The following is a 14297-nucleotide window of genomic DNA, read 5'->3' on the forward strand; positions in this document are numbered from 1 at the left end:
CGTTCACAAAACACTATTGTGTAGATGTGCAATCAAAACAACAATCTAGTGTGGGCAAGCTGTACTCAAAACCCTATTTCAGACTACTGCAACAGATACTGGTGCCGCCGCTAAGGAATGGGACTGCTATACAGTCTATGCATAGTGTGTAATCTGCAGGTAATATGCCTCGACCGGAATATGCTACTTACCAGTATGCATCTGTTCTTGGCATGTAGAGCTGCAGATCTACACACGCCCACCCGCCTCCCCGGCTTCCTTTATCTGTTCCAGTATTATCTTATTTAGATACAGCATACAAGGGCATCTTCCGGTCTCTTACAAAGCTCCATCATTTCCCTGCTGGCGAAAAACAATCTGAGGATGGAGCCGACGCCCATGCGCACTATGATCCTAAGGAGGAGTCACCTACCTCGTGACTTCCAAAGACTTTCCAGGACAAAAACAAGTGCAAACATCCGGGCCCAACACCAGATGGCGATCTATGCATAGTGTGTAATCTGCAGCTCATATGCCTCGAACATAATGTTCTTAACTACCGAGAGCTGACGAGATGGGTATGGACCGAGTTGGATCAATGGGGCCACTGTCCGCTGTCCCTGCTGAGCCGCATCGCAGCCTTAAAGATGGCCACTCTGCCTAAAATACTCTTTCTATTGCCTCCGACTCCCTCTGGCGGGCAAGATCCCAGCCCTGCAAGCTGCGCCCCACCACTTTGTTTGGGTGGGCAAGCGGCCCAGGATGAGTAAAGAACGAAGCTGGCTATCCCCAGCGGAGGGCAGACTTAGGGCGCCAGTATTTTCAGGCTGCTCAGCTTCGCTACATAGTTGAGTGGTCCTGAGCAGTGTCATAGAAACACTGGATGTTCATGGATAGGGGTCTAGCAGGACCTCATTAGAGAAAGTCCCATTCCTCCAGAAAGCACCTCGGGTGACCAGCCACTATATTTCCCCAGTCACAAGCTCTCTCTTGCAGGTGTGGAACTCATGCTTCCGCAGGGGGAGGTTACCCACCTTTCCCTCGCCTCTGACATCGGTCGTCGAAAATCCCGCCTTCACGCCTGTAACAGGGTCATCTTTTTGGGTGTGGCACGGGCAGCCTGCAGATCGGCGGGACATTTCTTTGACTTGGAGGGCCCCATCCCCTTCAACACTCTCAAGGAGGACTACTCCATCTCTGTGGACGAACGGTTCCGATACTTCCAAATTAGAAATTGGTTGCTGTATCCATCAGTTAGAGGGCGAGCGGAGCAACCACTGATGCCATATGAAAAATGGCTCCTAGGCAAACCCCTCATCTCCCAGAAGGAGTGCCATGACATCTTCACAGTAACGAATAACGGGGGAAAGGGAGCAATGTGCGGCAAAAGGTGCTTACCAATAAAGGTTGGCAGTAGTAAGTAAAGTTTGTATACAGCGCTCTGAAAATGACAAAAATGACAAAAAGGGGCAGCGTTAAATACCCGTATATAGATGTCACGAATGTGCAGGAGAACTGCGTAGGCTAATAATCGCGTAGGTTCAAATTATCGCTACTCGATAATTGCGAGAGCGGAAAGGTGCTTACCAGCGGGATTAGATCAGGGGACGGGGAAAACAGCCGGTAAATGATTTGCGGGGAAAGGATGCCGGGGTTGGTCCGGTATCAGCCGGGCAGAAGAGTAAAGCATCTCTGGTGGTTGGCGTGGAATAGACGATTAAACTAAGGGCAATCAGTAACACGTGTGGGGTGGGCGGGGATGCAACTAGACGGTGAAATGGCGGAAGTAGGTACCGCGGGGGGATGGAGGAAGGTGTGAATGGCCTTAGAAAGATGGCAGACGACAGAAAATTAAAAGGACAGTAAAAATCATGATTATACAATATCCGAATAATACAATTTTTGGAAGAGATAAAGAGGGAATAAAACAATACAAACATGAAACCGTACTAGCACCGTATTGACATGGAAAAAACAGCAATAATGTACATAATTTGGATACATAGAGGAGCAAAATACAATGTCCAACTGGTTTTCGACATAGGCATACGAATTGCACACAGGGAAAAAAACAGTGTACTAGTCATGTATAACGCTAGTAGAGAAGGGGCAGGGGAGGAGAGAGACAAGGGAAGCAAGAGACAACACAAGGAAGGAAATTACTGTAAAGAAGAGTCTGATAGTAGGTGCCAGGATAACTTCCCTATGACTATACTAAGCACGCTTAAGGGCTCTTTTAACCAAATGTTTGGGGTACCCTCTGCTGGTCAATTTTTCGGAGAGGATCGCAGCCTCTCGAAAGTAATCCTTGCGCCATTTACAATTGCGTCTGATCCGGAGGAATTGTCCATACGGTAATCCATCCTATAGGCCACGTGGGTGATAACTAGAGTACAGAAGGAGGGTGTTCCGTTCTGTGGGTTTGCGGTATAGGGTAGTACCAATGGTATCATCCTCTACTTGCAGGGTAAGGTCCAAAAAGGGGAGATAGTTTTTACGGATGTCTGAAGTAAAGGTCAAGTGTGGTTTGGCATTGTTAAGCCAAGTTACAAAGGAGAGTAAGACATCTTGGGTGCCTTGCCATAGTAAAAGGATGTCGTCTATGTATCTACGCCATAGAAGGATGTTAGTGATGAAGGGGTTCTGGATCGACAAGATGAGTGTCTTTTCCAAGTGGTAAACATAAAGGACAGCAAAATTGGGGGCGAAACAAGAACCCATGGAAACTCCTTTGGTCTGGAGATAGTAAGTGTCTTTGTACAGAAAGTAATTATTGGTTAAAGCTACGTCAAGGAGTTCAATTATGAAGTTAGTAGGAATACGTGTGGGACTTAGTCTTGTATAAAGTAAATCTTCCATGACCTTGAGTCCGTCAGTCTGGGGAATGTTGGTATACAACGATTCAATATCTAGTCTTGCCATGAGATCTGTTTCTGGGTGAAACGGGAGATCCTCCACTATATTGATCAGGTGGGTTCTATCTCTGACAAAGGTATCTGTAAGTGGGACAAAAACCTTGAGGATGGAGTCAATGTATTTGCCCAAAGGTTCGAGGACAGAACCACAACCAGATACTATTGGTCGGCCAGGGGGTGTAGTGGCATTGTTATGAATTTTTGGTAAGGTGTATATCACCGGTGTTCTGGGATTTGGGTTATTGAAGAAAGAGTGTTCCTTCTTATTGATGATACCCTGGTGGAGTGCATGCGAGGTAATAGTGGAGATTTTATTTACAATAATGTGCGTCATTGGTCAACTGGCGAAGGATCTCAATGTCATATTTGTCATGGTCCATTATCACTGCAAGTTTGATGATGATATTTTGGTTATCACTCAAATGGCTGATGCCCAATTTTTCAGTGAGTGGTAAATTGTAGGGTATGAATTCAGATTGTTGTTGTAATTGTTTGACTTGAGTGAATGCTAAACACAGGAAAAGGGGGAAAGGGTTACCTGGTGTCGTGGAGGGAGAAAAATTACGTAGACTCAATCATAGGGAAATAGAGGCGTCTGTGCATCAATAGCAGAATATACTGTGGATTGGCTCTAAAGGAAGAGGGCAAGGGTTAATATGTGAGCCAGAATAACAGGGGAAAGGGAGCAATGTGCGGCAAAAGGTGCTTACCAATAAAGGTTGGCAGTAGTAAGTAAAGTTTGTAGACAGCGCTCTGAAAACAACAAAAATTACAAAAAGGGGCAGCGCTAAATACCCGTATATAGATGTCATGAATGTGCAGGAGAACTGCGTACGGTTAATAATCGCGTAGGTTCAAATTATCGCTACTCGATAATTACGAGGACGGAAAGGTGCTTACCAGCGGGATTAGATCTGACGACGGGGAAACCAGCTGGTAAATGATTTGCGGGGAAAGGATGCCGGGGTTGGTCCGGTATCAGCCGGGCAGATGAGTAAAGCGTCTCTGGCGGTTGGCGTGGAATAGACGATTAAACTAAGGGAAATCAGTAACACGTGTGGGGTGGGCAGGGATGCAACTAGACAGTGAAATCTTCACAGAGCAAGACACACTGCCTATAACACATCTAGCATTGAAACAGCTATAAAATTGCCTCATGCTGGTATATAAGCCCCGTGAGGCTCCATAGTGGGAACCCGGCCCGTAACTATAACTGCTGGCGTCTATGTGGGGCGAAGGGCACACTCACTCACATCCTCTGGGACTGCCCAAGGATAACCTTGTTCTGGAACTCAGTCCTCGATGACATTGACACCCACTTCTCCAGTTCCCTAGATTTCCATTTTATACTCTGCTGGGCCTCCCTAACCCTCTCACTTATCCTCCCACATCACGAAGGAGGCAACAGATCAGTATAGCGTTAGGGGCAGCTCACCAGACCATCATATCGCTTTGGGGGTCCACCACCCGACCGACACAACTAGGGTGGCTCCATCGCCTCTAGGGCATTCTAGGAATGGAGAAGCTCACCCTTGCACTCACAGCCCAGGGTGACACATTCAGAGCTATCTGCCGATTCTTTATAGCCCTACTATCCTAGGAATTCAGAGTGAAGGCTTCTAGAAGGAACATAGTCATGAACCCTCTCCCACAATCAAACTTGATTCCTAAGTTTTTTTAAAAATTTTGGAGTTTTATATAGATATCAGGTATCAGAGCGCTTTATATGTTACATGAGAACACATTCATTTTTGTTAGGCACAGGGAGATGAAGTGATTTGCCCAGAATCACAGGATGTTGACCATCGTTGCTGAGACTCGAACCAGGTTTTCCAACATCGACTGCGATCGCTCTAGCCGTAAGGCTAAATCCTCTCCCCATATTGGCCAAAAGGTCCTCGATATATCTGGTGATGATTGACCAAATAACACAATCTCAGTTTTATCTGGGCTGCATTTAAATTAGTTGACAGACAACCAATGGAACACATTAGATAGGCAGTGTTTTATGACTTCCCAAGTAAGCTCCGCTCCCTTCACACAGGAGACGAGGTGCTTGGTATCGTCAGCATAGGAGATTACCTTCGCTCCTAGAGTCTCTGCTAGCACAGCTAAGGGTGTTAGATACACATTAAACAGAGTAGGGCCGAGTGCCAAGCCCTGAGGCACACCAACCATGTCTTCCCGGATAGAGACTTATTGGAATCCTTTGCACTTGTGCTGTGAAATCTGAACTTCGTGGTCTCTAAGGGGAGAGGAGAGGACTAGTACACCCACTTAATTAGTGATGTTTGGTTCATTTCAATTGAGGCCAAAGTGCTACAACAAATACAGTTGTTGTGCATATGGCCATTTTAACACTGTTTGCTGCTATTTTTATTTTAAAAGTGCTGTGGATTCCCTGCCTCACAATAGCTTATCACTCAAGCCTGTACATCTATCAAAATCCAGTGCTGGAAAAATGTAATTATTCTTTGTCATGAAGGGAATGCGTAGTGTCATTCCAGCACAAGTATACTGAAAGGCGAACATCCAGAAAAAAAGAAATTTCTCTCAAATGTGTTACAAGTACTCGTTCAGCTTACTCCTATTATCAGATATATAAAAGCGACTAATGTGGTAGGTGTATAATCATGCATTCACTCAAGGACTCAAGCACCTAACCACAGGAAAAATAAAAACCCTGATTTTACTACTGCTTAATGCAACTTTCATAACATGATTCTTACTTTTAAAAGAAGGGGAATGCTGTCTTCACAAGAAATTACCTCATGTTTTTCTAGTTCAGCCATCTCTTCGTCAACCATTGGTCCTTTTTTAGTGGTACTGCCAAGGTTTAGCTTTGGTTTTTGGATTCTGCCCCTTCGTAGTACAGGGTTTATGTCCACAGTCTTACATTTTTCAGTAGTGATGGACGTCTCAATGGAGCTGGTTAGAAACACAGAGATCATCTATGAATTGCGTATCAGTTTAATGTCTCAATACAGGTCTAAAACTGAAACCAGTCTTACAATTGAATACATTTAAAAATAACACATTTTAACATGTCTCCTTAATTAGATAATCAATTATTGGAAATCTTTGATGCAGAGACTGCAAGCATTATCTGAATGTTGACATAAAATCAAACTGCATGTTGGAATTTGTGAAACATAAGTAGAGCAACACACATACAGACATTCATTCATACACAAACACACAAAGCAACACAACTACATTTATACACACAAACTGGACAACAAACTTGCAAATGCCAACACACAGCCCATAAAAAGCTATAAGGTCACCACATTCCCAAACCTATAAGAACCAGTACATAAAGGTCACAGACATGCCGTTACAGACAAATGGACAAAAATATGAAGGACAGAACAGAAGCAGGCTCTTACATAGATGAACATAGCTATGGAGAACAGTTATAGGGCTGGACATCTGAATGAATAGCTGGATAAAAGCTTCTTGTACATGAAATTTGTAGCCAATTTACAGAGTAAATACAATATGTGCAGGAGGAAAGAGTGGACAGACAGCACCCCTATAATGCTTGTTCTCTTCGGGGCCAATGGAGTACTTCAAGCTTCATGTCTGTAGAACGATAGCACTGTACATATTATACCAAAGTAAGAAATAGTGTTTACAGAGTCCAGGGAGACCCCAGAGGTATAACAGAGGCTAAATTAGGTAAGTACTAACAGCTTTCTTTGTGGTAGTGTGGGCAAGCAGTTAGGCTTATCCAGGGGGTGTGTTAAGCATTTATTGTATTCACTCAATCAAGGACTGATACACACACTCGGAGACAGAATCCAGACCAATTAGGTGGGTATGAAAAAAGTTATACTTATGTTTTATTTTAGAACCAAGCAGGACTTGGCACAGGTAAGTAAAATATACTTTCAAATTGCAGGACTGTTCAAGGAAATGCAGTTGTGCTTCAAATTGCAATAGTTACAGGTTTGTAAATGCTTTGAAAACAGTTCAAATTACACAGTAATTACTTTTTGTTACTTTTGGATTACTTTGAGTACTGGGGGTGATATGCCTAGATACCACATCATAGTATCTCTAAATACAAGGTAAGTAAGACTTTTTATACTTTGCAATAGAATTACTATTCTCTTCCTACAACACAGTTCAACACGACATTGTTTTAGCCCAAAGAACAAGTTACTTACCTTTGGTAACACTTTTTCTGGTGGATACAATATCTGCCTGTGGATCCCTCACCTTCTGAATACCCCCTGCACCAGCATTCCATGGAAATTATTTCCTAGCTCTCCCACGTCGACGAGGACGTCACAATGCCACGGCTCCGCATGACGTCACCGGTGCGATAAGAGGACCTTTTCGGCGGGCTGACGTCAGTTCCACCCAAAAACACTCATGATAAACAGTAAGGAAAATGCTACTTACCAGTATGCATATGTTCTTGGCATGTAGAGCTTCAGATCCACACACTTTGCATAGATCGCCATCTGGTGTTGGGCCCGGATGTTTGCACTTGTTTTTGTTTTGGAAAAGTCTTTGGAAGTCACGAGATCGGTGAATCCTCCTTTGGATGATAGTGCGCATGGGCATCAGCTCCATCTTCAGATTGTTTTTCGTCAGCAGGGAATTGATGGAGTTTTGTGAGAAACAGACAAGATTCCCATGTATGTTGTATCTAAATAAGATAATACTGGAACAGATAAAGGTAGCCGGGGAGGTGGGTGGGCGTGTGTGGATCTGCAGCTCTACATGCCAAGAACAGATGCATACTGGTAAGTAGCATTTTCCGTTCGAGGTGTATGAGCTGCAGATCACACACTATGCATAGATTGTATAGCAGTACCCCTCCTTAGCGTCGACCACCAGTATCTGTTGCAGTAGTTTGAAATAATGTTTTGAGTACAGCCTGGCCCACACTATATTGCTGTTTTGTTTGCACATCTACACAATAGTGCTTTGTGAATGTGTGCGGTGTAGACTATGTAGCAGCTTTGCATATGTCATCTAAGAGAATGTTCCCAAAAAATGCCATTGAAGCCCCTATCGTTCGGGTAGAGTGGGCTTTAGGGGGAACTGATAATGTAAGTTTTGCTTTGTGATAGCAAGTTTGTATGCATTTGACAATCCACCTTGCTATCCCAGATTTTGATATGGGGTTGCCTTTATGTGGTGGTGAAAAAGAGACGAAAAGTAGTTTTGTCTTGCGAAAGGGTTTCGTTCTCTCAAAGTAATAAAGCAGTGCTCTTCTAACATCTAGAGTGTGAAGAACAAGTTACTTACCTTCGGTAAAGATATATCTGTAAGAAACATTAGTTAGTTAGATTCCTCACCTTAGAATACCCCCAGGTGTCAGGCTGGATTCGGAAAGATTTTGCGCCAGCAATACCCTTGCGCGTCGCTAGGTGTCGTCTGCAGCTCCGCGTCCGTCGTCGGCGTCGTGATCGCCGGGATGACGTCGGAGTACTTAGACGCCGCCCTCGCACGCAGACGTCAGTTCTTGTACATAGCTTTCCGATCCAGGAACGCAGAGCCATGCAAGAGACCGACACTGATGCCAAGAATCTAGGGCCCTGAAAGGGATGACCTTAACCCTAGATATCAGTTCGCAGAACGGGGAGGATGGGTGGGGCGGTGAGGAATCTAACTAACTAATGTTTCTTACAGATATATCGTTACCGAAGGTAAGTAACTTGTTCATCTGAAAGAAACACGTTAGTTCGATTCCTCACCTTAGAATAGATACCCCAGCAATACCAACCCCGGTGGTGGGTCTGCGAACCAAGATCACACGAGGAAGTCCTGGAGAACGGAACGGCCAAAGAAGCCGTCTCTCCGGACTTGGCTGTCCAGACAATAATGTTTGGCAAACGTGTGCAGCGAGGCCCACGTTGCTGCCTGACAAATGTCCTGCAAGGGGACTCCCCGGCCCAGGGCAGTGGTCGCCGCTGCGGTCCGAGTGGAATGGGCCCTCATACACAGGCCTTGATACACAAAACGACCCACCGAGAGATGGTTCGCTTATGCACCGCCCGCCCCTTCTTAGCACCCACGTAGCCAAAAAACAGTTGGTCGTGTAGTGAAGATCGTTATCTATATATGTATAATGCTAAGTTAGCACAACCGCGTTAGATGTTAGAAAGCCATCTTGCCGCTTTTGCTGCTTTTGCACAGAACACTGTAGTCACATGTTATTAACTTGAGAAATGCTTGCTCGACTTTGCTTCACATGAGAACTGTCTGTTGTTCACATCCCAAACAGTGAGCAGCAACCTTGGTCTGTACATCGTGTAAAGAAACAGTCTGGGTCGCTAGACGGTGCATGTTGTTGGGTTCAGGTTGATCGGCCCACTATTTAGCCATAACACGCACACAGCTGCAAATACCTGAAAGTCGGGTGCTTTTAATATTGCAGTGTTACATGTTTTCATTACATTCGGAAGAAGAACTTTCCCAGGAGCAGAGCCTAGCTGATCCTGTGATGTGATCTCACTGAGCTGATCTTTACGGTATGGGGTTCCCCATTCAAGGCTAGAGACCTTTTACTAGTCTAATAATAATAATATTAATTTGCTAGCGAAAGGAAGGTGGCTGAGATCCACTATCATTTTAGTATGATTACTCCTTTCATTTTCTATGGTATTGTAACTATGCTGATGGTTTTGATTTTAATCGTTTGTCTGCTTATGTTAGCCAAAGTACTGCATTTTAGGACACGAGGTTTATAAAATAAACTCTTTAAACTTTACCGTGTCTGTTTATTCTGTTGTGGACTGATATGAGAATAATTACGAACAGGTATTTCTGATTCCCACCATTCCTGAGAAATACACTAAGTCGCTTGTTCTGGGTTGTCTACACATTGGGACCGCCGAGCTAAACCTCGGATAACGAATGGGACACTGATGCTGGTCGGATAAGGGGTTCTGAGGTGAGTTTTTGGTACACCACAATTCACTGAGGTCCTGGTTTCCTGTGCATAGTTCTGTGCATAAGCAGAATCCCTGCAACATAGTGCTTATATTAGTCCACAACACCCTCACTCTAGTTTCCGGTTGACGGGAGTGACAGTTTAACCTACCTGTGTTTTGACTGATAGGTTCCTTCAAGCTTGATCATTAAAAAGGTTATTTTTACTGAACCCCAGTGCTACTGTTGATATCGTTGATACTCTTTAGTGTGTCCTAATGGCGGTTGAGATAGCCGCGCATAGTCGTGCAGCTCTATGCCGTCATTTGACGACGTATGGGGTGCCGGATGATGGGATGGCTGTTATTTTTGTGGTGAGCGCTGATGTGTCTTACCCGTATGAGTTGTTTTACTCTTGGGTGACTTTTCCGTCAGTGGATGACGATGATACGTTTCATTCCTTTACTCCCACACAGCTACGTGCGGTCTATACCCCGTATAGGACACAAGAAATCCCTATATCTGCCTGGCAGCATACTATTTGGTTTAATGGCGTCCTTCCCCATTCGGTTACACCGCTAAGAATGGGCCCATTGTCTATTGCAGGGGCAACATGGCCGGTGCTGGCCGGTTTTACGCCTCATCCCAGTTATCTCACGGTTGCGGTGGCTGAGTTGCGGGTGTTGCACACAGCCCTAATTACAGTCCATAGGGCTTTAGTGCAGTACGTGTCGCGCAACGTGCAGGTGGGGGCACCTGCTGTTGTGGGACAACCAACGGACCACCACGCGGTGGTTATTAGTCCTGTTATGGTTAATTCGGTAGTCGGCAAGCGCCCCCAGAATAAGGATGAATTTCCTTACTGGCTTGCTGAGAAATTTGACCAACTGGAGGCGGTTTTTCCGCATACCACTCCTGTGGAGAAACACAGGATCCTCACCATTAGTTTGCCGAAAGACCTGGTCCTGGATATGGCCGATTGCACTAACTGGGGAAGGTCTTTGCCGCGACCTATTCGAAGTGCTATGGCACTGCATCTATGTCTGTGCTACCGTCCGTCATCAAAAAGGTTCAAGAGAATCACGGTGCGGAGGCTGCTATTGAATTGGGAATGAGGCTAGTCGACCGCTTTGATGTGGTATGCTCCATGGTAATGGGCAACCTCAAAGGAGATGCCATGCAGTTCCAAGTTGCAAATATGATGGACCGCGTGGATGACGTCGACAAGCCCAAGGAGTTCGCGAAAATAATTGCGAAGGCATACAGGACCGTGGGTCGTAGTGTTTTGGGTGTAAAACCGACTGTAATCATTCCTGATATAGTGCAGCAAACTAAGGTGAGCTCGTCTACTAAAGACGAACGCCCCAATTTTCCTAAACAAAGTTGGAGAGCAAAGAAACAGGGGAAGCAGCAACAGAAACAGGGGTCTCGTCCTGCATCACCCGTACAGTCGTCTAACGAACGCACATATGATCTGCGCGATCGATCTCGTATTAAGTCACCTGATAGATTTCAGGTTTCTGAACAACGCTCTCCTCGTTCTTCACAGGAAACATCAGCTTCACAATCCGGTGGCGGAGACCATGGGAAAGGAAGGGGTGCCCAAGGTCGTGAGCAACCCCGCCAGACTGACGGCAAAGGCAAGCAAGAAGAGTCTGCACGTCAAAGACCCCCGTTTCAGAAAAACAAAGTTGCTGCACCTACAGCGAGGTATGCCACAGATAGTACGGACGCAGCTTCAGAACCTGACATGGGCACTAACGCTGCTCGACAGCGCGGCGGAAGTTACAGTAGTGCGACGAGCACTGCGTCCATATCTGGTGGCGACAGCAACTGATACATTCGTGAGTATTGAAACTGCTGACACTCGAGTGGCTCCCCCTGATAGACTATATAATATAGTCCTTTTAATTGAGGGTGACATACAACGTACAATTCAAGGTTTTTTTGGGGATAATCTGACCACTTCCTATGATATTCTATTGGCGGAGGCAGATTGGCCCCCGGCTTTCGTTTTAGATGCTCCTAGAGGGGAGGAGATGATCCTCCCGTCCTTTGCGCACACAGTGCCGAAGGTCCAAGCTGAAAAGTACGCCGAGGAGTGGGCTCAGGTGCTCGCACCTGCATTGTATCGTAATCAGGTAGGCTGGGATACATTGTCCCCCAGCCACGAAATTCCGTTGCGGCCCACGCCCCAGCCACAACTCCAATATCCCATGCGTCGTGAAGCAAGACCTCACGTCCCGTCTATCCTTGAACAATTGGAATATCAAGGAGTAATTGAAACATGTGTGTCACCAATGAATAATCCTTTATTTACTGTGACGAAGCCTGACGGGTCGTACCGCCTAGTTTTGGATTACCGGCATTTAAATTCTCATTGCCGGACATGCGCGGTACAAAATACTCACAGTTCGGCTCTTGTCGATAGTCTCGTGAGAAAACGGTTTAAAACCACACTTGACATTTCCAATGGCTTTTACAGCCATAACCTGTCCTCTCTTAGTAGTGAGTGGACGGCATTTACTTCGGGTGGCAAACAAAAACATTTCAAAAGATTACCGATGGGCTATAAAAACAGCCCTGGTGTCTTTGCCGCTCGCGTGGTCTCTCTGTTATAGAGCATAGACCCTGATGCGTACTCGTATGTGGATGATATTTATCTCACAGAGGACGAGTTGGAACCGCATCTCCGTCGCGTTGATCGCATTATTATTTTGTTTGCAGACTTCGGTTACAAATTCAACTTTGCGAAGTCTCATATTGCGGAATATACAGTGTTGTTCTTGGGGTACGAAATCAACAATGAAGGCCGAGGATTGGCTCCGTACTTCCTAGAGAAATGCGCATGCCTACGTGCTCCCACGACACTGAAGAAATTGCAATCTCTGCTGGGTTTTCTGAATTTCGGTCGAACTTACATTCCGGATTATGCCCAGCGTATCAAGCCGCTTTATGCCTTGATACAACCTACTTTTTCCAAATCATGTTGGCTGCCAGTGCATTCAGCTATATTGCAATCATTGCAAGCTGATCTTCTCGCTTCAAAATACTTACTGACGCGTGATAACCACACTAACCTGGTCATAAGAATTGTGCCAGGCGCAGTGGGTTTCACATACTTGACGTTCAATGAGGGCGACACCGTCCCCATTGCCTACAAATCACACTTGTACACTTCGGCTGAACTGCGATTTTCCGCTGTCGAGAAAGTTCTGACGGCAGTGCAGATGGCGATTCTGAAAAAACAAGGTAAACGCATGTTGGTGGTAACACCATATCCTGCCCTTGAGGCGGTGACGAAGGCTAGTGTACCAAATTCTAAGACTTTGCATCCAAGGTGGATACAATGGGCCAATTCCTTGACATCGCCTGACGTCACATATATCTTTGACGCAGCACTTCAGACTCAGGAGTTTTTGCAGTATGAATTCGTTCATCCAGCTCCTCTGTCTTTGCGCCCGCTCGAAGATTACCATTGTGTCATTTACACGGACGGTTCTGCGCAACCGGCAACTGGATCAAAGCACGCCTATTCAGCGGCCTGCGCAATTGTGGTCGGTGCTTTCGTAAATGGTGATTTCCAATCCGATGTCGTGCATACGCAGTCATTGGGTGATTGTACCGCGCAGTTGGCGGAGCTTCGTGCTTTAGTGCTAGCGCTAGAGTTTGCTGATCCCTGAGTCACTACTCTCATAGTGAGTGACTCATTTTATTGTGTCCAATCATACAACGACAATCTACATTTTTAGTCTCAGAATGACTACCATGATTCCAAAGGTAGCACGATTAACCATAAAACGCTTTGGGTTCGAGTGGCAGAACTTAAAGAACATCTGCCTCTTGTGAATGTTAATCACTCTCTTGGTCACCAACGAGTTGGTGTCCATGCTGTCGGCAACAGCCTGGCTGACGAGGCAGCAAAAACAGCAGTGGCAACATACTTAGTAGCAGCAGTTACAAGATCCAAAAGTAAGATCGATGATGACATCTTGGCAGCTATTGCTACTACAGAGAAGGGAACAACATTTCCAAGAGGTTTCCCTTCTCGTTACCATTATCGCTTAAGTCCTGATAACGTCCCATTAGTGAGGATTAACGACGTTGGTGACAGATTGATTCCCAACGCGGACTGCAGACCATCTTTGATATTAGCAGCTCACCAGGGCATGGCGTCCGCGTATGCCGGCGTTGCAACTACTGTATCTCTGTTGCAAGAACGTTACTGGTGGTGCGGTTTGTATAAACAAGCCCGAGCTTATGTTCTTAATTGTGACATTTGCCAGCAGATAAAACCTTCAACTGCGGCGCACCCACCACAAACTCAGTTGTACATATCTAATAAACCACTGGGTTGTGTTTATTTAGATCATTGCGGTCCATTTACCTCTGATACTGCGTACAAATACATCTTGGTTGCAGTAGATTCGTGCACACGTTTTCTGTGGGTGTGGCCACAAAGGAGTGCTGATGCCCGTACTGTCATAAAGGATTTGCGTGTCTTTGTTGGAA

General features: G+C 45.5%; 1 protein-coding gene across 4 annotated transcripts in view; it reads right to left on the reverse strand.

Annotated features, from left to right (window-relative positions):
- BDP1 (BDP1 general transcription factor IIIB subunit) overlaps nucleotides 1-14297 on the reverse strand; it is a 1439438-nt gene that overhangs the window by 963313 nt on the left and 461828 nt on the right. For all 4 annotated transcript variants that reach the window (XM_085632357.1, XM_085632359.1, XM_085632358.1 and 1 more), the window contains exon 18: nucleotides 5663-5822. In XM_085632357.1, coding sequence (XP_085488483.1) covers nucleotides 5663-5822 — 160 coding nt within the window. The remainder of the gene's footprint in view (nucleotides 1-5662; nucleotides 5823-14297) is intronic.

This window comes from Triturus cristatus, chromosome 2_1, assembly GCF_964204655.1.
Source record: "Triturus cristatus chromosome 2_1, aTriCri1.1, whole genome shotgun sequence".
NCBI classification, from domain to species: Eukaryota; Metazoa; Chordata; class Amphibia; order Caudata; family Salamandridae; genus Triturus; species Triturus cristatus.